This window comes from Musca vetustissima, unplaced genomic scaffold, assembly GCF_032173495.1.
Source record: "Musca vetustissima isolate MV318-11 ecotype Yass unplaced genomic scaffold, APGP_CSIRO_Mvet_v1 utg19120, whole genome shotgun sequence".
NCBI lineage: Eukaryota > Metazoa > Arthropoda > Insecta > Diptera > Muscidae > Musca > Musca vetustissima.
In genome coordinates this window covers 118,387-143,951 of record NW_026878948.1, presented here as the reverse complement: position 1 = coordinate 143,951, position 25,565 = coordinate 118,387, and the positions used below count along the sequence as shown (strand labels likewise).

Below are 25,565 nucleotides of genomic sequence, written 5' to 3'. Positions count from 1 at the left end.
ATTCTCTAGAAAATTTACCACAATACAGATACTTAACATCCGTCTGCCAGGATGTTATAAAATCATAATATTTCCCATGAACATATGTATACATATAATACAACAGATGTTCGGCATGATAGTCACATGTCAATCACAAACAATTACAAGATATTTTATAATATTAATAAATTGGAATGTTGTTGTTATTTAATAACAATAATATTATTGTTTTCAGCGGTTGATATTACCTTATGATTAAATGTTATGAGATGTAAGGATTTGAAATGCAAAAAAAAAACTAGACACATGAAATATATAAACAAACAATTATGTATTATAATTTATATCTATTAAGCTTTCATAAATTTTTTTCGTTTATGTTTATGGCCAATAAAATCCCTCGTCCTTGTATTAATCAAATGTATTCGTTTTTATGCAAGAATTATGGAATAATTTGCATTATTTTTAACATTTATTATTATGGCCCAGGTTGCGTATGATTGATAATAATTTTGAGGTGCCTTAAGTAAATCGACATTTTATTAAAAAATTCTGAATGGATTTCGATAATTCAAACGGTTTTAGATTCTATACAAAATTTGCTAATACATAAATACTTAAAATTATAATTGTAGTATCATTGCGGTGGAAAAAATCCAGTTCATTTCAAGAATATTATAAAATTAATTTTAGAAAATCGATCTTTTACACAAAGTGTACTGCATTCGAAATATATTGCGGAACTAATGTAAGTGAAGTGAATGTAAGTGAATGTTTATAAGTAATATACATTATTTCTATTAATAATTTTTATTAAAAATTTGGTACATTCATTTAAAAATTTATTGGATATTACTCATCAAATGAAACAGTTAAAATTTTTATTCAAAATAAAATTTCGTATTTCTTCTGAAATGATTCATTGCCAGCCTCGTTTTTATGTCTTGTCTTTCTTAAATTTATAAATATAGACTGCATTGCATACTAAACAATGCACAACAGATACCAAAATAATTGCTCCCTCTCAGTCACGATCCTGAAGGCAATGTAGGCGTAACATCTAACGGTATTTGAAAGATGCTTGGCCATAACATTTCATTAGAAGCAAAAAGCTTTTAATACAAAAAAATAAATGCCCTTAAGATAAAAGAAACACACAAGATTATAACACTATTTTGAATGCACAAACAAAAGGATGACCACAAATAAAGAATGTCGGGTTTCGTGTGGCCAACAACAAACAAAATTCTTAAGAATTTCTCACTATAAAAAAAAAACACACAAATGCTACATTTAAGGAACGGTCTTCCTTCCTTTCTTGCACCCAAAAAATAAACCGTTTTCTCTTTCAATATTGGGTGTGTGCTTTTTTTCCTCGATTAATTTCATCTGCTACTTTTTTTGGTAACCATGCAATATAACGCATAACTGCCTGCCTTGCATATTGAATAACACATTCGTATCAAAATTGTATGTGAGGGTGTTTGTGTTGTGTCCCTACATGTTTGTTTGTCGGTTCTTTCTAACTCAAAATTCTCAAAATAAAAATTCGCGGAAACGTACAACAACAACATCATCGCGCACACGCATCCATGCACCAAAACAAACATTATTCTAGAAGAAACCGAGATTGCATACCCCTACGATAAAAAAAAATCCGCAAAACCCAAATTCAAGAATGAAGTAACCAACAAGAACAACAACAACAAAGAAATAAGAGTAACAACAACTAAAACCAGGACAAGAAAAAAATCACCTGCAGTTTCTTAGAAATGAGGCCAAACGTAAAATGTTTTATGTTTGTTGTTATTTTTGCTACACATGGATGAAATTTTATCAAGGTTATTTCAGCAACACCATTTCCAAATTAAGAAAAAAATGGGTAGTATTACAAATAGTGAATTATTTTTTTATAACAATACTCTCTTTGAGATTATGATTACGACCGTATTTTTATAATAATATATCAATACATTTTATATATAAATATTCACATAACATCATAACATAATCTCACCATAATATATGTGTGTTTTTGCAATAATTTGAAAAGTTCTAAATAGATTTCAAAAATTCAAAGGGTATTTGATTCAAAACTAAATTTACTATCAGCTAAATATTTGACGTAAATAATATACTATTGTTGTGGAGGGAAAAAATCAGGTCAAATTAAAAAAATATTTCGGAATTTTTGTACTAGTGATTAAAATGTTAATTTTTATATTATTTATATTTTTTTTGAGCTGTAAAAATTCCTCGTATTCGTATTTATCAATTTTATTAGTTTTTATGAGCAAATTATATCGAAATTTGGTTCATTTTTAATTTTAATTTAAATTGCCCAAGGTGCGTATGATTGATAATAATTTTGAGGACCATAGAGAAAAATTGCAATAATTTGAAAAGTTCTAAATGGATTTCAAAACTTCGAAGGGTTTTTGATTCAAAACTAAATTTAATATCAGATAAATATCTGACGTAAATAATATACCATTGTTGTGGACGGAAAAATCAGATCCAATTAAAAATATATATATTTCGGAATTTTTGTATTAATGATTGAATTGTTTTCTATCATATTATTTATAAATTTTTTGAGCTGTAAAAATTCCTTGTGCTCGTTTTTACAAATTGCATAATTTTTAATGGGAAAATTATAGCGAAATTGAATTTATTTTTAAATTTTATTCATGCGTTACAGGGTGCGAATGATTGATAATAATTCTGGGATGCTTTGAGAAAAATTGTAATTATTTAAAAAGTTCCAGACGGACTTTGAAAACTTATACGGTTTTTGATTCTAAACTAAATTTACTATCAGGTAACTATGTGACGTAAATAATATATAATTGTTGTGGAGGAAAAAAATCAGGTGCAATTAAAAAAAATATTTCGGAATTTTTGTATTAATGATTAAAATTTAACTTTTTATTTTATTATTTAATTAATTATTTTTTTTTTTTTTTTTTATCTGTAAAAATTACTTGTGCTTATCAATTATGTTATTTGTTATGGTCATATTATAGCGGAGTTTGGTTTATTTTTAAAGTTTATTCATACGATACAGGGTGCGAATGATTGATAATAATTCTGGGGTGCTTTGAGAAAAATTGCAATAATTTGAAAAGTTCTAAATGAATTTCAAAAATTCAAAGGGTTTTTTATTTAAAACTAAATTTACTATCAGTTAAATATTTGACGTAAATAATATACTATTGTTGTGGAGGGAAAAAATCAGGTCAAATTAAAAAAAATACTTCGGAATTTTTGTATTAATGATTGAATTGTTTTCTATCATATTATTTATAAATTTTTTGAGCTGTAAAAATTCCTTGTGCTCGTGTTTACAAATTGCATAATTTTTAATGGGAAAATTATAGCGAAATTTAATTTATTTTTAAATTTTATTCATGCGTTACAAGGTGCGAATGATTGATAATAATTCTGGGAGGCTTTAAGAAAAATTGCAATAGTATGAAAAGTTCTAGACGGATTTTGAAAACTCATACGGTTGTTGATTCTAAACTAATTTTGCTATCTGATAACTTTGTGACGTAAATAATATATTATTGTTAAGGAGGAAAAAATCAGGTCCAATTTAAAAAAAATACTTCGGAATTTTTGTATTAATGATTAAAATTAACTTTTTATACTATTTATAACAATTTTTGAGCTGTAAAAATTTTTGTGCTCTTGTTTATAAATTTTATTAACAAACAAAAAACAAAATTAACAAATTGCAGCGAAATTTGGTTTATTTTTAATTGTTATTTAAATTATCCAGGATGCGTATAATTGTTAATAATTTTGAGGTAATTTGGGGAAAATTTCAATAATTTAAAAAGTTCTTAATGGATTTTGAAAATTTGAACGGTTTTCGATTCTATACTAAATTTACTATTACCTGATTGAATGGCATAATGAATAAAATACTGATTTAGACGAAAAATTAAATTCAAATAAAAAGAAATATGAGAAAATTTTGTAAACATTTAAAATTTGCTTAAATTTAAATGGAAAATTATGAGTTTTAGTGATACAATATTCTCCAATTTATGAAAATATCTATAATCAAGAATTTGGGAAATTTTTACTCACGGTTGAAGTAAAAATTCAGTAAAATCAAAAAAAATGTTTGCCTCCTATAGTTTTAGTTGTTTTTTCTACTACTTTTAAAATTCCACAGAAAAAATAATTTAAAAAAATATATATTTTTAAAATTTATAAAAATATCCCTTCCTTCTGGAAATGGTGTATTACGGTTAGGAATTTCGAACATCATCTAATATATTTCACACACACAAAAAAAAAAACAACAAGAACAACACAATTTCGCATTTGCAGTAGTTGTATCAACAACAACAGCAGCAGCATCGGCATCCCCTAACTGGCGTCAAACCTCAACTCAACGCTAACAGCATCTCATTGAGGAGGCACTTGAAGAAGATGCATTTGCTTTGTGACCCATTCATTGCTGATAGATACTGTTGCCTTTTTTAAGCTTCCTCAGGCAGTTGTTGGTGTTTTTGTTGTTGATGTTATTTGTCGTTTAGCTTCAAGTTTGGTTACTTGTATTTCAAGGTTATTGGCTGTGGCGGCATCTGATTGGCGGCAAACAATATTTTATTTGATTTAGTTTAGTGTGTTTAGTTCCAATTCCAGGAATTAAATTGTATACCCCACTGCTCGCTCATAACATTTTAAGCAGTGCAAAAAGCACATACGTACATGTTGTTGTTGTTATTGACTTGTTTGGTCGCAATATTTTTGTTTTGGGGTGTATGCATGCCTCGGATGTGTGGATGCGGATGAGGACAATATGCCATGGAGTGCATTCGAAAATTATTTTTTTTTAATTTCTGGAAATTTAGAGCGAAAAAAAATATTGAACATATTTTTTTCTTGGTTTTTGATTAATTTCAATATTAGTCAAATATAAAATTACATTCACAAGAAATGTATGCAGCGAACATAAGGCGGTGACATTTGACACCAGGATCTTTTCCAATATCCATAATAAAAAATATACACATATGACATTTATATGGTGTTGATTGGGGAAGGTGGGAGAGTGAGGGAGAGACATTTGGGGAAAACAAAATTTGAAACCTTAGCTAGTCCCATGTATTGGTGAAAATCTCCAAGGACTAAGAAAACACAATGTTTAAAAAATTTGCAGTCATTTTCAAGGGTGAAAGGACATTTTTAAAAAGTTATATAATTTTTCTAATATATATAATAATGTATATTTAAAATAAAAATATTTAAAGAGAATTATTATAATTTACTTAAATTTCTAATATGAAAAATTAGAAAATGATTTAAGGAAATTAAAGGAATTAAAAAATCGTTAAAATAAACAAAAAAACATCCTTACAATGTTTAGCTCCAAAATATCCTTTACAATTCTCCTTTTAATTTTTAAGAAAAATCTTTTTCTCAATTTTTAAAAAAAAAAAAATGTTTTTTTGGTTTATTTTTAAATTTTATAAATTTTTGTAGTCTAATATAAAACTTAACATTTGGAAAAAATTTAAAAGCAACTTCGAATTTTTTATATATATAAATATTTATATAATTTTTAAACGAATTGTATTTTATTATTTTTAATATAAAATATTCGATTTTATTTAAAAAATATTTAAAATTTATTTTTAATATTTTTTAAAATGCTATTTTATTTTTTATTATTATTTAACAGAATTGAATGTATACAAAAAAGATTCCATACGATTTTTGTTAAAAAACATCCTTCAAATTTATTTTTAATATTATTTATTTTGTAAATATTTGTAGTCTAGTATAAAATTTTAGATTTGGAAAAATTTTAAAAACAAGTTCGGATTTTTTATATATATATATAAGTATTTATATAATTTTTAAGGGAATTGTTTTTTATTATTTTTAATATAAAATATCCGATTGTATTTTTTAATATTGTTATATTTTTATTTTCTTTTTTTAAAAAATATTTTTTTTTAAATATTTTCAAAGCGCGATTTTTTCATTTTTATTTAACATAAATTTATTTTTAACATTATTTATTTAATTTATATATAATTTTTATTTTATTTATTATTATTATTTTTTTTTTTTTTTGTTTTTTTTTTATAGTCTAGTGTAAGTTTTTTTCAAAAAAAACCTACTTGATTTTCTCAGAATGCAATTGAAATATTTTCTAACTCAATCCCAGTAAACTTGTAAACAATGTCTTTTTTTAAACAAATATGCATTGACAATTCAATTGAATTTTTTATTAATTTTCAATTTTTCTTCTTAATTTCATTGCAGCGTATAAACAAAACAAAAAACAACTCCAGGAAAACGAGAGAACCCCGCTCAACACATCCTGAAAAAAGTAAGCAAAACGCACAACAACAACAGCATCAGAACGCGGATTCACATTCATCAAGCAATCACCAAATATTGCATTGAACATCCACAACAACAACAACAAACAAATTAAAATAAATGCTAAAAACGCATTTTCTTGGGATTATAAAAATAACAAAAAAATCGGTTTGGCAACAACAACTTCATTTCATCACAAAAAACAACAACAACAACATTTGCTGTTATCAAGACAACAAGACAGCAGCAGCAACAACCCCGACAGTGGCCATTTGGAAAAAGTGTCGCTGTTCATCAAGGAAACGAAGAAAAATTCAAAATTCATGGTTTGGCTTTTCTAACGTTATTGATAATCCCAAAAACAACAACAAAATATCTTAAACAACAACAAATTCTTCATCATCATCAATATTGTCATTATATTTCTTTGAATGTCATCAAGTGCATCTGCAGCAGCAGCAACAACAACAACGACATTTTGTTTTATATGACATTTGGTTTTTTGATGTGAAAATTCAAAAACAAACGAAAATTATCTTCAAAATTATCTACAAAATTCAAAATCTACAAGAACAACAAAAAGAAAAACGAAACATCAACAACGTCACAACAAGTTTTGGCTAACTTCAGTAAACGGCCATTATTTTTTCTGTTACAAAAATTTGCATTTATTTGTTTTATAATTTAATTCTACAACAACAACAAAGGTGTTAACCCATCTAAAACAAAAAAACACATCAACATGGATCCCCAACAACAGTTTTGTTTAAAATGGAATTCATATTCATCAAATTTGGCCATAACATTCTCAAATTTATTCAAATCGGATTTGCTGGCAGATGTAACGCTATCATGTGATGGTAAGTAATTTCAAATATTTAGATATTAATTTTGAAGAATTTATGGGGGATAAAATATTTACTCAATATAACTGTTTACAAAATAAAATTATCAATTTGAGTATTCACAAATTGGTAGATTTTAAAAATCCATAAATAGGCAGTGTCATTTGAAGATTAAAATTGGTGCATATTTCCAGGCGTTTTGGGATATTTTGAGCTTCTAATAATGAATAGTTAGGCGTTTATATTTCTTTAATTGAAATATAATCTCAGACAAAACTCTAATTTCCATATTGCATTATACTAAAATTCTAAATTTCTGTCTTTACACTAATTTTTTTCTTTATCTTAAAATTCTAAATTTTATTTTCCATAGTAAGTTTCTTCAGGGAAATCAAAAGAAAATATATTGCATATTTTTAGGCAATTTTATTAAGTTTGAATAGCCTTCAGGGGAAAATATATATTTTCATGTAAAAAAAAATCTGTAAGTAGATTTTCTACACATGTACAAAATATTTTGCATATTTTTGGGGATTTATTTTTTATTTTCCACTAATTTTGAAAATTCAATAACTACGTGAATTTTTAAAAATTCTTCAGACTTTTTTGTACGTTAGAAAAAAAGTAAAAAAGTATTGTACATCTTTTTATAAATGTTTTTTAGTTTAAAGGTATTGCATACTTGTAGGCGAGTGAATACTGAAGTAAGAGAACGCTGAAAATAATCTCTACTTCTTGTAATTTTTAAATTCTTTTTAATTGATTGCGAAGTCCCAAATTTTATTTTTTTATAAATATTTATAGAATTTAAATGTACAACATACTTGCCGGAGTTAGGTTAGGTTATGTTTGAAAATACCTAAAATAATATATAATCGTTTTAATCTCGTTTAAATCTATTTCAAATAATTTCAAAAGTACGAATTTGATTTTTTATAATCGATAATTTAAATGTATTGCATACTTTAAGGCATTTGATTAATTAATTTTAATAGACCAATTGCATACTTATAGGCGTTTTATTAAGAATGTTAGAAAACCTCTGAAATAACCTCTAATATGTTTTAGCTATTTTCGAAAATATTGTTAATATATGTACACTAGAGCGGGCCAATTTATATGGAGCCGAAAAAATTCGATTAAATCCAAACCCTAGGATGATTCTATGGACAATTCTAAGCAACTTTTTGGAAGGAACCATAGGTCTATCTCGATTTTCGAGTCTCCCACTATTCAAAAAAAAATTATTATTTCCCTATAAAATCATTTTGATTCAAATTTTGATTTTTTTATTCATCGTTATATTCATTTTTGATTTTTATTTTTACCGATGACAACCGCCAAATGGCGTTTTATGCATATTTTAACTATTTTTCGTCTATTTTTTTGAGAAAAATTACAATTTTTCGATAAAATTTATCTTTATTTTTATCTAATAAATTTGACCCGCCCTAAACGTTTTGTAAAACCACCCATTTAAAGGTTCATGTCGATTTTTAAACATTTTCAAATTAATAATTTTCAACCGAATTTACATCAGCATCGCAGTCATTAGAAAACATTTTGGCAGAAATTTTATGCTGCCATTATGGGCGAATTTTCAGCGTTTTTTAATTTTGTTATCCCAAAATTGTACACATTTCTTTTTTTAATATTGCATACTTTTGGATTGGCTTGAAATTCATTTAATTTTGTTCAAAATTTCATACTTTTGGGTGGCTTTGGAATACTCCGCTTGTTAAATTTTTTATCTTCTGTTTCCAATTAAATTTATTGAACTCAGAACTACCTGATTTATCCGCTTTTAATAAATATTCCAAAAACATTTTCTTCAATATAGGTCCATATTTTTTGTGAAGCCGCAAAAATGGTACCTGAAGATATTTTTTGTCGTATTAATGACATGTATTTAAATGCATTATATCAGTTGTTTAACATTGATATTGAAAAAAATTTATCATTAAATGTGGCATATTTACAGGAGATATATAAAAATGTACTAAATTTTTAAGAAGTTTTAAATGTAATTCTTGGAGTTTTAAAAAGATTATATTAGAAAATATTTTACGAAACAAATGGTTTCATATTTTATATTTATATATTGTAAAAAATATAAAATTTGTAAAAAATTATTGCATACTTGGGGATGTTATTAGAAAATTTAATTGTAGCACCCATTAAGGCGTCCTATATATAAATTATACTTCTCAATTTATGCTTTATTGGCAATTCAGTTTACATATGCACAATTTTGAAGAAACTTTGCATAATTTAAATATTTAAATATATATTGCCTACTTTTAGGTGGTTTAAAAAATATTTTGTTATTTTTCTTCGCATTAATTTTCAAGGAGTTTTGGTTTCATGTTTCTCATCTTTCTCTATTTATTATCTCCTAAACTTTTTTATTTCAAATTTTGATAATTTAAGAACTAGTGCATAAACAAATATGGTGGAAAATATCAATATACTTTGCATATTTTTAGGCGTCACAGTGCAAAACATTTCCCTTCATTTCCATTTCCTTTTTTTAAATTTTGAAACATTGTTAAAGCCAAGAATCCGAACTCCACATTTTGTTTGCCAAAAAAAATCTTCAATAATTTTCCATTTAAGCATTTGAACTTTGAGCCATATTTAAATGCGTATTATATATGTCTGTGTGTCTACATACACATACATAGATATTTGACATTGATTTAATGTGTTTTTCGTTTTTTACTTTCATTTACATAGATTTTGTTTTTTTTTTCAAGTTTCTTGTCCTTTCGCCTCAAGACGACATCTTGAGAAAAATCACAAGTATTTTCCCTTTTTTCGTGTTTTTTTCTTCATTTTTTCTTTTTCATGCATTGCCTGTCTGCCGGCATTTGATGTGTTTTTTTCTTCTTCTTCGGGTTTTTTATTATTATTTTTATTAGCATTTCATATAAAATTGAAGATGAAGAAAAAGTCATAATAATAACACCACCTCCCAAAAAAATGAAAGAAAAAAGGACGATGATTTGAAAAAGGAAGAACAAGAAGAAGAAGAAACAGAAAAATCATATCAAACATTAAAATTGTGTTTACAATGGCATAGCATTATTATTCGAAATTTCTTCGTATTGTTGTTGTTGTTTGGAATCTTATGTTAGGTCAGGTATTTTTTATTAGATTTTTATTTGTTGTAGGACCGGTTTTTTGTGGTTGTTGCTGATACCTTTCTTAAGGTTTTGTGAGATTTGTGTCACAGCAGAAAATATATAAAGCAATTGAAGAGTTAAAAGTAAATATTTATAAATGCAAAATTAGTTTTGTATTTTTTTTGATAGGAAAAATAAATAAATAAAACAGCAAACCTAAAAGCATGCAAAAAACTGGCAATTTACTTAAAGGTATATCAGTTGTATAATTGTGGGAGTAAATTTCGAACTCCTCCTAAATAAATTGCAAGTATATGGCATACTTTTAGGGATACAATTTTATTTATTTACTTTTTCCTATAAAGCTAATCTATGATGTAATTATATATATTTTTTTAGGATATTAGAGAAAAAAATGAAATTGGGTTCCTAAAAGTATGTAAAAGATTTGCAATATATTTACATTTATTTTAGTTGTATAATTGTAGGAGTTTAAAATAAAATACTTCCACGATTATACAACTATAATAAATTTAAGTAAATTGCAATTATATTGCATATTATTAGGAGATCAATTTTTTTTATTTATTTTCCCTAGAAAAAAATACATTATTTTGTGTACTAAACAATTTATTTCAAGAAGACCAGCCTAGTTTTGTGTAATTTTAATTAATTAAATTAAGACACTAAGGAAGAATATTTGTATTATTTTTGCCTGAAAGTATGCTATATTATTATATATTACATAAATGAACAGAATTGCTTGTATAACAGTATTGAACAGAACTACATTAAGAGTAAGTGCGTGAGAGCGTAACTGAGAGATCATCAATAAAAATGACTGACGCAATGAGAGACAAAGAGAAAACGTGTTTGGCTATCACCGCTATCGTACTATTTTGTGCATTATGGTTGTATAAAAATAACATTTAGCGATTTAAAAATAGTCGATTCATATTAATTTTTAGTCAGTGGGTTTTTTTTTGGCGATTTTTGTTACCAATTCTATCCCTCACCTCCCCTCGTGCAATTTTCTTGCAATAACAATAAATGAATACATTTATGAAACACTTTCGCTTTATTTTCATATTCAAAACAAATGGACAAAATAAATATATTTACAATCGCCTTGAGTTATATATCTCGTATATGAAGTATATTAACAAAAAATGCAAGTCCCGTTTTACCCCTCCTTACTTCCATTGTAATAACACATTCATTACTGGCATTACAATTCATATAGATATAATAGATATAAAATGGACATATATGTTTTATTTTTTTGTTTTGGTTACTAAAAAATAATGAAAAATATTTTTGGATATGATGAATATTAATCTAAGAATGTGTTATTGTAAAAAACAGCAACAACAAACCTCTCCCCCAAGTCGAAAAAAATTGAAGACCCAATGCGCTTCATTGCAAAATTCAAATAAAACCAAATAAATGGAGAAGCCTACCACAATTCTTGTGATGGTCCCAAAATTCAAACCAAAATGAATTGTCATCATCATCAGCAGCAGCAGCATCAAACAAAAATCCATGGCACACAAATTCCGCACTCAAACATAGTTCCCCCTTTAGAATTTTTTCTTGTGGGCGGGTGGGGAGTGAATCCATATTTTTTTTTGCAATTGTTTTGTTTTCATTACAGACGATTTTTTCGAGTTTGTTTGGGGGACTATGTGGGTTTTATGATTTTTAAATAGAAATATGTGCATATTAAAAAACCACAATTTTCACAAATGTGTCTCCAAGCAAAACAAGAACTCTTTCCCCCACCCTCCATTCATTCTCTCGCTGATGCATCAAACCCCCTTTTGAAACAAAATAGTACTCGAGAAAAAAAACAACAACAACCAACCAAAAATTTCTTGTTCAATAAATTGTATGGGCGAGTGACTACTTTCATTTATGGATTTTTCAAAAAAAGGATTTTCGAACTGGCCAAAAGGATTAAATCGAAAAAAATACAAGAGGAAGGGAGAAAAAAATGGGGTGGGTGTTGTGTGTTCACATGACATGACGCTGCCTCGCCGGAAATGTGTAGATTCGTATGATTTGTTTTTCATTCGATGGCAAATTTTTTAATCAAAAAATATAGTAGCGATAGCAGCAGCAACAACATACACTTTTTTACGTGCTTGATTGATTCAAAGCATAAACGAAATGAATATAAATTTTTTGGTCATTTTTTGTTTGATATTCACAATTTTTGTTGGGATTGTAATATCTTGAAAAAGCAGCAGTATTCGGGTCTATATCAGTGACTAGTAGAAACAAAAAAAAAAATGTTATGTATTTGTTATGTTTGCATATTATTGTAAATTCAATTGTATTTTAGTTATAAAGGTTTACTGTTTTAAATTCATACCGATTTTTTCGTCTTTTTTTTTTGGTTTGAAATATCCTTAAAGGGTGTTAAGATTTTTTGTAAGATAGAATTTTGTATTGGACTCTCGGGAAGGGGTGATCCTTGGGGTACGCTTGCCAGAAGAGGTTTTCGACTAGAGAGTCTCTCATCAACCTTCATCCCGTAGAATCTATCAGCTAGAAAACTACCTACTAACCTGCAGGTTTGGTTATCAAAACCAAATTGCTGCAGTTTGTACAACAATGCTTGATGTCATGCGGAATCAAAGCCCTTTGAAAAATCTAAGTCCACAGTAATAGTAAATTATCTATTGGTGGGACCTGTGGCTACATATAAAGAGAAAGACATAAGGGTATGGACAAAACCCAAACTGATTGTCCTTTAAAATTCACTTAATATTAATTAGGTCCTATCTAATATGAAGGATTCAAAGAATGTGCCAAAGCTCGATAAAAGTGATATCGGCCTATAGCTACCACATTGTTCCCGGGGTGAGCCCCTTTTTATATATGGGAACCAACATGGCCTCTTTCCACGCCCTAAGAAAGTATCCCAGGTAAAGGCAGTGATTAAATAATACTGTCAGAAAACTAAATATTACCTCGCCTGCCTTCTTTAAGGCAGTATCTGGTATATTGTCTAAACCGCAGGATTTACGTGCTGTTCTTCGGGCTAAGGTCCTTCCCACACTACCGGAGCGTAGGAATCCACCCTCGTTCCAACGAGTAGAGTCATCCACAAAAGCTCCACTAGCAGAAATGTCTCGCTAAATTCAACCAAAGAAGTCCGATGGTTGATCTCCTCCGCAGCTCGATTAACAGAGCTGCGGAAAGAATCAAATTCCCCAGGCACCTGTTTATCTGGGCCACCTGAGAAACACCCTGCACATGTTTTGCCAAGGATTCAGCCTTTTCGCTGTCATCCGTTAAAAGTCGCTCTGAAGATATCGTTTAACTGACCTACAGGTTCTTTATTTTCCAGTCCAGCAGCCCTTTTGACTTTACCAAATGTTTTACCATTAATTCTAATTCTCGCTAAATAATTTTTAAGTATTTTTTGTTTGAATAGAGTCCTCAATAATATGGTCCATATTTCTAATATCTGCTCTCAAAACAGAAAATTTAGCCGGATCACCCGCTCTTCGGAGAGTGCAAAATGTATGAAATATTATATGTTCAGACGAGTCAGTAAATACATCTATCTACGGAAATCTCATAGAAGGTCTGTTGTTTTCAGAAGACCTCCAGAAAGACTTTTTGATAGTCTTTTTTACAAAAATAACATCTTGAAGGTCTCCGATCCATAAAAGACCTCATGAAGGTCTTCCATCCATAATAGACATATATAAGATCCTTAAAAGATCTCTCTCTTGTTTTCAGAAGACCTCCAGAAAGAATTCTTGATAGTCTTTTTTACAAAAATAGCATCTTGAAGGTCTCCAATCCATAAAAAACCTCATGAAGGTCTTCCATCCATAATAGAACTATTTAAGGTCCTTAAAAGATCTCTCAAATGAAATTTCCACACGAACTTAGCTTTTTCTCTCGAACCATAAACTTTTTCCAAAATATTTGCCAACCCAAAATAAACGAGAATTTTATTTCATTGGAAATTTCATGCGCCCGAGTATTGTTACCTTCGATATCAAATATGGATTTGAGCTTCAACTACTCCTTCTGCACTTTTGGATGTTACTTCTTTATACATTTCATGTGTGGATATTCGCTTACACACCAAATATTGAATATTTGTTATGATATTGAAAACCATTATCATCATAGACAAATTCAAAAGAAAGAAAAAATGACACATGCCGCCCTCCTCCTGCTCTCAAATGGCCAACAGGAATGCGTAGATGATGGCGGCCACAACACTTTTCGTTATTGACAGAATACTAAACAAAAAATAAAAAAAAACTTGGTACAGACATAAGCCACGCATTCGTCAGGTATGTAAAGTCCTGCCTGCCTACCTGCCTTTCTTTTGAATGATTTTTTACTTGGGTCGAACAAAAAATATATCCTCGTTGTAATATTCCGCGTATTTCTTCATTGAGTATTATTATTTTTGGGGAGGTAACAAATCCATATTCTGCATTTCCGCGTTTTTTGTTTTGTTTTTGGGATTCCGCCCAGACAGTTTGATCCTTTTTTGGGTGACAAGTGGGAGCTATTACAATCTTACCCATCATAGGGTATTTTTTTTTATTCAACGTTTTTGATGCCGTCCAATAATATTTAAAATTGTCAGGTATTCCCATTAGCTTGTCATTAGTTTATTGGAATCTCGAGGCGATATGAAAATTTACATACTCCCCTCTCCTATACGTAAATATTTCTCTCCATATATTTTTTTTTCTAATTATGTACCTACCATCAAAATCTTAAATATTCCCAAATACAATTGAAAATTTCTAGCTATTCCTAATAATATATTTTTAAAAGTAATGTTTATATTTTCGGAGATATTTTATCTATACTTCAAAACTGTTTTAATACAACATTTCATTTATTTATTTATACGACAACTATGCCTGTCAAAATATTTTCTCGTGTCCATTTCCTTATAATCTGTCACCACATAAAGTTTTCACCTTACATAAAATTCTGTGGACTTTGAACTACATATTTTTTTATAACTCAATTTTCGCCCCCAAAACTGATTTTTGTGGACTTTGAACTGTTTGAAAAACATTTTATTTGAATATTTTATATATACAACATTTCGTAATATAGAACAGAACAAAAAATTGCATCATTCTACAGAAATTTCTTCCCAAATACGATTCTCTTTCCATTGCAAGCAAAAAAAAAATAACAAGGAGTGCTCCACAACTCTTTTCAAATTTAAACGATATAAGTTCGACGATAAGAACCTATCTGTCTCTCTTCTTATCTCACACACATACTCTCTCTCTCTCTTTCTTTCTCTCTGGTATTTAATTTCTGCATACAATACGGAAATGCCATTTTGTTCTAATAACAAAAAACAAGCTAATTTTAAAAATTTTACTACGAAACAACTGATAAATACTATGGAGCCGAAGAAGAAGAAATCTGCTCGGGAAATATCGGTTTCGTCGTCTTTTTGCATTTGCAAATTCCATACAAACTTTGATAGACATTTCACACCACGACAACTGAAAACTGGATGTGTTTATGGGCGTGTGTGTGTGGTGTTTGTTATTCATTTAAATGCGATCAGTGATGTCATTGTAGCGATTTTTTAAACTCAAATTAATGAAATTTTTTAATTTTACTTCTTGTTGTTCTACTACTATATACGGTCCTTTCATAGGCCTCTTGAGTACTAGAACCCTTTTCATAACCATAAAAACATAATACGAGACCATGTTAAAATTCTGGCCCAGCCTTGGTGGTGTCGACCAGTTTCTAACATCGTCTGAGGAATGCCATAATAGGTTTCTACGAAGCATTTGCCATCTACAGAGTAACTCTTTGGAAGTGAGAGACCTCTGTTATAATTCCTACAGTAATTTTATGCCAACTCCTCCCTTGAGGTAGATCTACGATGTGAAAACTCATCTGCTCAGATGTATTTTGAAATTACTCAAACCATGGTTACTGGACCATCATATGACTCTCAGTAGATCTTACGAATATTGCTAATACGTAGTGACCAATAGGTTGACTAACAGACGCCTCTATCTGCAGATTGGTTGGCGAGGATCTCTCCGTTATTTCATTTATGTTAATTTCTCGTCACAGTCCATAACTAAATCGCCAATGTTTCACATTTCCAGCAGTAGAAAAATCTACTCTCGTCGGGCACCACTTAGACGAGAATAATGATTATTCTCTTTCAAGTCGTATTTATTTTGAAAGGATGAAAATGTCAGTTCTTACTGTTTAATCCAGTGATACTTGAGTAGGTGTGGCTCTTTCGCCAGAGCGATATAAATATTTGAAAAGACAGTACAGCAGCGTTGCAATAGTGCAGATGTATCTGCTTCACAGCTGCTATCGCGAGCTTCTCCGTCGGGATAACTTATATCTTCCCCAAATCGTAAAGTACCTCACCTCCGTTGTTCTCTATCAAGTCTTGTCCTTCTTGTTATGTCGGTTGCAAACATGGCGATACAGATTTTAGTTTTTATGAAGCCAATTGTTACATTTTCGAACGTCTTCCAATTTATCCTCCACAATGTTCCACTGTATTTGCACATTTAATAGGTGTTGGCATCACTGCTCTATTTACACATTCCTGCGACAGTTCCTCATACTTTGAATGCTACTCTAGAACCGTTGCGAATGGGCAAAGCACAATTAAAGAGCAACGCCAAAAATATTGGCATAATACTGCGACTGCAAAGCATTGAGAAACAACAACAATATTAATTTCGTGTGAGATCAGTTTCACTCTCTTCGGGGCGTCATTCATTTTTTTTATTTACATTTGTTTTGTTTTTTGTTTATTTTTTCTATTTAACCGGCTGTTTTGAATTCAATATGTACCTAAGTGTGTGTGATCGTAGTTTGTCATCATATTTTCGTAGTACTCAACCAGGGGTGTGATTGGTAAAGAGTAAGAAATTGAATCCATGATCTGCAGAAGCTGTTTCAATTTGAAGCAAAACGTAAAAATAGGTCGATTTGTTTACTATATGTATTGAGATAGGCAGGCGGCAATGGGAGCGAGAGGAGTGAGACGACTGATTGAGTATGAATTTGATTATTATATATGAATTTTGTAGATTCGCATATCAAAGACGACGACGAACGCAACTGCACTTGCTTACCGCTTCAATGGCAGTTGTGTGTGCGATGACGATTTCCCATACTCTGCCCCTCCTCCGCTATATGAATTTTGTTTTTTTGTGATAATAACCATCACAAAACTACGCAAAGAACTTGATAAACAATAAAATAAAAATCGCCACATTTATTTGTATATGTGTTGTTTTGTTTAGTAGGTCACACTAATATACACAAAATAGATTTTTTTTGGCAAATAAAATTATACACGTGCCAATCAAATAGAGTAGGGAAAAAACTATAGCCATGAATCGAAAAGAGTGCATGCAGGAAGCTCATGAATGAAAAGGAAAGGAAATTTTTTATCGAAATATTCAATGGTTTAAGTACTCTTTGGTGGATCAACTGTCAACGCAGGGTTGTATTGGCTGCGTGAATTATCTTTGGCATTTAAAAGAGGCGTTAAAATGTCGAGGTTACATTCAATGTAATAACGGCTAAAGTGTTTTTATATTACATCTATAGAACCCTTTATTAAACAGCTGATTTTAGATTTACGTTTAGATGATGTTTAGATTTATGTAACAAAGAGCTAATTGAGAAAATAATGACATTTTAAATTATGAAGTTTTCGATCAGAAGCAACAAATATGCTATATTACTGTCATTGAAGTGAATATTTATTAAAAAATAACAACCGAACCCATTTTCCGGAATCCCATATTGGACATATAAACAAAGGAAATGACACCTTAAAATACAATTAATAGTATTAACAAGAAAGAGAAGCACATCTGTTTTTCAGAATTTTATTGTCCCAAATTTAAACATTATTTACGTTTTCATATTATATGTTCCCGTACTGCAAGAAAAATAGTAAAATCCTTTATGAAAAATAGTAAAAACTAGTAGATTCTTAAAAAGGTCAAGGCCAAGGAGACCACCTGCTTCTCAAAGTCCAAATTCTTGACATTATCGCTTCTGGATACCCTTATTAATAGTAAAAACTAGTAAATATCTAATAAGGTCATCCTAGGAGACCTGCTGCTTCGCCAGTTGTTGTGAATAGATTTCCATTATGAAAACGTAAACAATGTCCAGTTTTTTGATATTAGACTTAAGAAAAACAGCTGACTTTCGCTTGTTGGATGCCCTTATTAATAGATCTTGTTAACAGCAAACTTGAGAAGCAGCTGATATTCCTGCATGACTCTATTAATAGACCGTGATATAACAATGAAGGGTTCTATAGATGCAATTAACATTGAACACCTTAAATATGTGTGAAATATAAACAAATGTAGAGTTGCATAATTATCTAATATTTAATATACAATATAGTATTTTATATAAAACTAATCGCATAAAATCTAGTTTATACTGTAATCGATTATTTTATTATTAGATTAAATATAACATTCTAATTGAAACTCTAATATAATTTCAAAAAAAAAAAAAAAAATCACTATCACACTATATCGTCTCCACGGGTTGATGAATCATAATATGCCTATGTTTCGATATTTTTCTAGGAATTGTTTTCTTTTTTGTTACCCTATTGTTGTTGTTCTTTAAATTTGCACTACTACAACTACTTGATTTGCAGCCATATATCGTCAAATTAAGAAACAAACAAAAATAATAATAATATACTTCTGAATATATATTTTTCATGTTTGTTGTTGTTGCTGTTGCTTATTTGTTTTTATTGATGTTGTTGTTGCTTTTGTCTTAAGTTTATTTTGTATGTGGCCTAAATTCAGTGCTATTTTGCAGCGCGTGTGCATTTGGAGGGGGGATATAAACAGCACTATGGTGTGCTGGTGCGGCTATGCTTATCAGCTATATGCTTTAGTTGGGGGGAAAAAAAGTGTGAAAATAATTTGTGATGTCGAATAGTTAAGGCTTTTTTTCGTTTGTTTGTTTGTTTGGTTTGATGCTTCATATGTATGTATGTACATATCGACAAAACATACAAATGTACACGCATATAAGAATAATTTCATAGGTGGCATGACATTGTGTTTTTTGGTCAAAAGAAATCAAAACAAATCATTAATAAAATTATTGCATTAATAATTTTAATGTTAAATTGTAGTAAATAATTAAAAAGTCATTGTATAGCATTTTTGTTTTAAATTTATTTAAATAATTAAATTTTTTTACCAAACATAACTTCCTAAATCTTAATTTCCTTTGCAATGCCATAATTTCTATTCTTACACCATTTTTCAAAGCATACTTTTAGGCAAGTGTGAATTAAAGGTGCAAAATAAAAACACTGCAAGTATTTTTATTTTGCACCTGTGTTATTTAATAAATAAACATTACACTGTACTACAAAAGCAACAATAATGAGCAAAATATATTAACAATCAGAATAGGCAGGTAAATTCATTTGTTAATCCAGTGGCTCTCAAACTATGGAAAAGGAATTAAAATAAATATTTTTAATGTGGAATTAATTGGGGGCTTTCAATAAGGATTCCCATATTCTCTTTTTTATATTAAATCGAAAATTTTGTTTTTATACAAAAAATAAAATGTCTTATAGTGATATTCAACGAAAAATTCCATTAATTTCATTTGAGTTGTGAGTTAGGGAACTATAGATCGAAAAAGATCAATGGCATAAATATCATTAATTGTAAGATAGGGACCTATAGATCGAAAATTATAATTTCTTCCAACCTAGAATATGTGAGCCAGGGGACTACAGATCAAGAGACATCTTTCTTCAAAATCATTATATTGAGGCCGGGAAGAATAAATAAAAAACTCGCCATTCGAAATATTTATTGATATTCATTAATCAAAGATAAAAATTCAGAGATGATAATTTAACGTAATTAAATAAATTACTGTTTTAAATTGTCATTTCCTTTGATTAAATGTCAAATAAACGTTATAAGAAAATAATGAGCATGGAAGTTTTAACATAAAGCAATGTAAATATAGCAATAGTTTATATCAAGGATGTCATTAAAGTTAAAATGTTGTGAATTTAAGCTTTCTTTAAATAATAAAACATAATAATAAAACACTTCATTTAAATTGTCAATTGTAAAATGTGTTTACGACACATAACCTCACTTTTAGTTTAATAAAAAATGGTAATATTGTGTATTCTAATGAAATTTTCACCAAGTTCGTAGGTAGAAGAAGAAGAATAAATATCAAAACATACAAAATATAAACAATACCGGCATCTAGAATGCATTATTAAAATGGTTTTTGTTTTTCTCCCACAAAAAAAGGAAAATCACATAAACATTCCTTTATACAAATGTATCTATGCAAAATATTAAAGAATAGAAGACAACGAAAAAAATCCAAACAAAAAACAACAGATAATAAAAGAAAAATATGAATAAAATTGAAAGTTATCCTTTTATTATGAGAAAAAAAACACAGAGACCTTGAACCCATAAAAATCATGTCATATAGATATATACACATAGCTGTTGTGGCTTACAAATGTAAATACATACAATACGCGTTCCTTTGGTATGATATATATAAGTAGCATATATTTAATACAAATAACAAAAAAAAAGCAAGACACAACTACCTCGCATACATACCTAAAAAATTTCTAAAATATGTATCCATGTAGTGACAACCCCAAAAACCACCCACCACCACCCTCAAAACATAAATACGAAGAATACATACATACAGCACAGAATAAAAGAGATTGAAAGAAGGTGAGGGGAAAAAGAAAATCAGACATCAGTGGTTAAGAAATACAATGAGGAAAATAAGGCCAAGTAAATATGTATGTAGGTATATATGTATACATAAAGAAGAAGAACAACAACATAATTTCCTTGCTCTTGAACCATGAACATCAAAGGAAAACAAAAACAACAACAAGGACATTATATATTTTAAAACCACCACCACCAACAAACTACTGCCCTATGTTAGAAAAATAATAATAACAAAAACAACTTCAAATGTAAACGCGCCAAATCTTTAACCGAAAAATTGAAAAGAATGGGGAAACTTGTCAAAATTGAAAGTAACTTTTCTACTTTTGTTACGATGGAGAGAAAAATCAAAATCTGATATATTCGAACATGAAAAAGATGAGGATAAACGAAACTAAATAAGATGTTTGACGTAATTTAAATTTTTAATTCACATTGATGGTTTTTGACAGCAAACTTAAGAATCAGCTGATCTTCCTAGGTCTGCAATTTTGAAAGACAAATTAATCTGTTTGATCGATAACAGAATTATTCAAGATAAATTGATAAGTTCACCCAGCAAACGAAACTCATCTGTTTTTTCTCAAGTCTAATGTAAAAAATGTGCTTTTTGTTTACGTTTTCATAATGGAAGTCAATTCACAAAAATGAATTTTGACAGCAATCTTGAGAAACAGCTGATATCCAGCTGGTTTCCCTGGACGATCTTATTAATAGGCCTTGATATTATGCATGTCATAGTATATTTAAAAAGTTATATGGATCAGAACAGATGTCAAAAATGAGTTTGTACTTAATTTAGAATCAAGCTGTGCAAGATTCTGAATACTGTACTTGCATTCTTTGTTTATTTTTTTACATACAAAATCTAAACAGTTTTTGTTCCTTAAAAAATATTTTTTTAATCTTCAGTCCTGTTGGCAATTTGTCCACATTGTTTTTTATTTTCCGGAAATCAATCCCATAAAAATATAACAATATTCCCCTATAAAATATTTATCTGAAATAAACACACTTAGGCTAAATGTCATTTACACTCCCATAGAAGAAGAAGAAGCACAGAAGCAGGCTTTCTCAACGAGCAAACTAGTTATTTATTTATCTCTAAGCAAAGTTTTTCATGTCTTTGGCATTTTTATTACAACATTTCAATACACCTTTATTCATGCGGAACGAAAACAACAGCAACAACAACAATAACACAAACTTCTATCTTATGTTGCTGCGCGTTGTCATTATTTTCTTGGCAAAGTCGTCGTGATTGTTTATGGGGCACTTGTTGTATCTCACAAACTTTGTACTTAAAGAAATTTGAAAAGACAGTTTGCCAGCAGCAGTCAACTTTTTTTTCTGACAACCAATATCGCATTCGGGAGCACACTTCCCTCTACATTCTTTGTTGTCCTGCCAAAATACTCACAGCAAATGTCTTCGTGTCATGCACTCCAAGTAAAAGTGAAATATTTTATGTCCCCCATCCTAAAATAAACTGCCTGTCCAATACCCATCTTATGGTGGGGTGGCTCCTGTCATTTTCTATGGCAGCCAAACATTTTGTGGGAAAATTGAACAGCTGTCAAATCGTTGAATGTCTTACCTAGTGAGAGTGTTCTGCAGTGGGGTGTATCGAGTAAGCTTGGCATTTTTTGTTTTGGGTCTCCTCCTGCTGTTAAAGTAATTGTTTTTAAAAAACATGTCTTCCCTCTTTTTTCAGGAAAAACAAGGAAATTGTTGGCAACATATACCTAAATACAAAAATGTTTTTTTCTTTAACAGAAAAGCAATCTATTTCTTAAGAGATTTTCCAAAAAGAACAAAAATCATAAATTTTTAAAACGTGTTTAACTGAAATCTACTTTTAGGCGTTGCTAATGTAAAACATATTTTAGAGAAAATTGTTATTGTTAATTGTTGTTATTGTTATGATCCATTTTTTGTTTCCCTTCTATTTACAGGCACTGTTTTTAAGGCCCACAAACTAATATTGGCTGCATGTTCGAAAAAATTTGCCGATCTCTTTGAGACAACACCCACAAATGGACAATGTGTTGTTATATTGGAGGCAACGTCCTCCGATAATATGGCTGCATTGCTCGAATTTATGTACAAAGGTGAAGTGCATGTCTCACAAGAGGCTCTCAACAGTTTCCTCAAATCTGCCGAAAATTTACAGGTAAGTATTTTACTGGCGGCCATGAAATTCATTTAACGGATGTTTTTTGTTTGATTGACTACAGGTCAAAGGCTTGTCCACAGAAACCGGGCGTTTGGCAGCCCAACAGGCTCAACAACACATTGAATCCTCATCGCTGTTGGATTCACCCAGCCGACGCAGCATACGCAACAGTATTAGCGGTGCTGGCAACAACAGTCTAAGTGGTTCTTCCAGTTTGGGTTCGGGTAATATTAACAGTTCCGCTGGCGGCATTAATGCACCGGGCGGCGGCGGAGGTGGTAATTTAGGACTGCCAGAACGTTGCCCCAGTACCGGTGGTATCATTAGTGGACCACCCTCGGGTACAAATAGTTCTGCTGGTGGTAGCTCTGCCGCTGGTTTAGGTAGCGGCGCTGGCGCTGCTCATCATCTCGGTAGCTCTACCGGTAGTCTAAAACAAGAATGCGATTCACTAATGCATCCCAGCAGTTCAACACTGGGAAATATGTCCTCATATGTGCCGCCCATGTATAGACCAATTTCATATGAACCATTACGTAAACGTGCCCTCCGCAGCCCCTATGCCGAACAGGAAGTACGCGGTAGTGTGTTAAGAGATGGCTCGAAAAATCCATCAGAATGTCCAAGTCCCATAAGTAAACCTCCGTATCATCGACCATCGTCCAGTGCATCATCGACAGCACCAACAGAAGCGGATACAATGCATTCGGAAAGGGCATCACCACAATCAAGGTGAATTTTTTGAGAGAATACAACGCGATTTATAAGAGTAAACATTTTATTGAGATTTTTGTTGTTGTTTTTTGTTTATGTTTTTCAGTCGTTATGATAATCACAGTCCCAGTACAACAGGAGGTAATGGTAATGCAAATAGTGGCGCTTTGGATAGATCGGTAAAAATGGAACGTAATAATGGCAGTACAAAAGAGGCTAACAATGAGGATGATCATGAAGATTTAGATGATCCCAGAGAGGTGAGTGTTACAAATAGCATTTTAAGAAAAATCTCCTTCGATATGAGAACAGTAATTCTCACGACCTGGTGAACTTTTTTATACTACAGAGGAAATATGTATCAGAACATGTGACAACTTTGTAGGCATTGAAAAATACTTCAGAACCTCTGCGGAGGTCACATATTATCATATATAAAAAAGTTTTCGAAGCATTATTTTTCTAAATTTTAATATTGTTTTTTATTATGTTTTAGAACTGTGCTGAAGATTTACGGGTTAAATTGGAAAATTCCAATTATTCACCGCCACCACCACCCACCTCAAATACCTCACCCACCACACCAACCGCTTTATTGGAGAGTCTGAAAAATGCTGATGGCTCCTTACCCGGTAGTTTAGCGGCATCAATACCACCCGCCGATATGTTAAATGTATGGAATGCCACAAAATTGAATAACAAAAACAGTGGCATGGTTAATACAGCTGATGGTGAGTAATCGTAGTAACCCAATTATCGTAATTAAAAAAAACCCAATTGGCCAATTTGAAAAACCAAAATTAAAAAAACAAATTATTTTTTATTTTTCCCCTCCCACCAAAAACCCTCACCTCCCTGTGAATATTTTAGGCAAAAAACTTAAATGTTTGTATTGCGATCGTTTGTATGGCTATGAGACAAATCTGCGTGCCCATATACGACAACGTCATCAAGGTATCCGGGTGCCCTGTCCGTTCTGTTCGCGCACCTTTACCCGTAACAATACCGTACGCCGTCACATTGCTAGAGAACATAAACAAGAGATTGGCTTAAGTGCTGGTGCCACAATTGCACCAGCTTCCGTTGCCGCTGCAGCAGCGGCCGCCAATCATTCACAATAGGATGCGGCCGCAACAGCGGCGGCAGCAGTAGTTATGAGTGCACAAAAAGAGGCTAATAAACAACGTAAACGTAAGTCATTAAAAATGGCATTGGAGAAATGTATGCAGCGTCGGGATGCTGTTGGTGGTGATCAGCAGCAGCCGCAGCAACAACAACAGCCGATGATGATCACTTCTCCAACCATGACAGCTCCACCAGTTGCTCCTGCTATTACCACAACAACCACCACAGCCACATCGACTCCAATTAAAGCTCAACCAGAGTCGTCAACCTTGGATTTAACAAAAGACTCAGAGGAGGATAAAAATCTTGGCCATGAAATGGATACCACAGAAACTGAAACATCTATGGATACCTCGGCTGAAGTGGCTAATTCGGAATTATCTAAATCCAGAGTTGATGAAGAGGAGGAGGAGGAGGAAGAAACTGAGGATTTAACATCTGCAGA

At 30.5% G+C, this 25,565-nt stretch overlaps 1 protein-coding gene across 1 annotated transcript; it reads left to right on the top strand.

Moving 5' to 3' along the window:
* The first annotated feature begins 7,063 nt into the window (after positions 1-7,063).
* LOC133323740 (zinc finger protein chinmo) lies at positions 7,064-25,257 on the top strand. The gene is made up of 6 exons (XM_061532661.1): positions 7,064-7,193; positions 23,061-23,278; positions 23,343-24,013; positions 24,102-24,255; positions 24,492-24,726; positions 24,866-25,257. Exons 1-6 carry the CDS (start codon positions 7,076-7,078, stop codon positions 25,114-25,116), a joined length of 1,647 nt encoding a protein of 548 aa, XP_061388645.1. The 5' UTR covers positions 7,064-7,075; the 3' UTR covers positions 25,117-25,257.
* Positions 25,258-25,565: the final 308 nt, after the last annotated feature.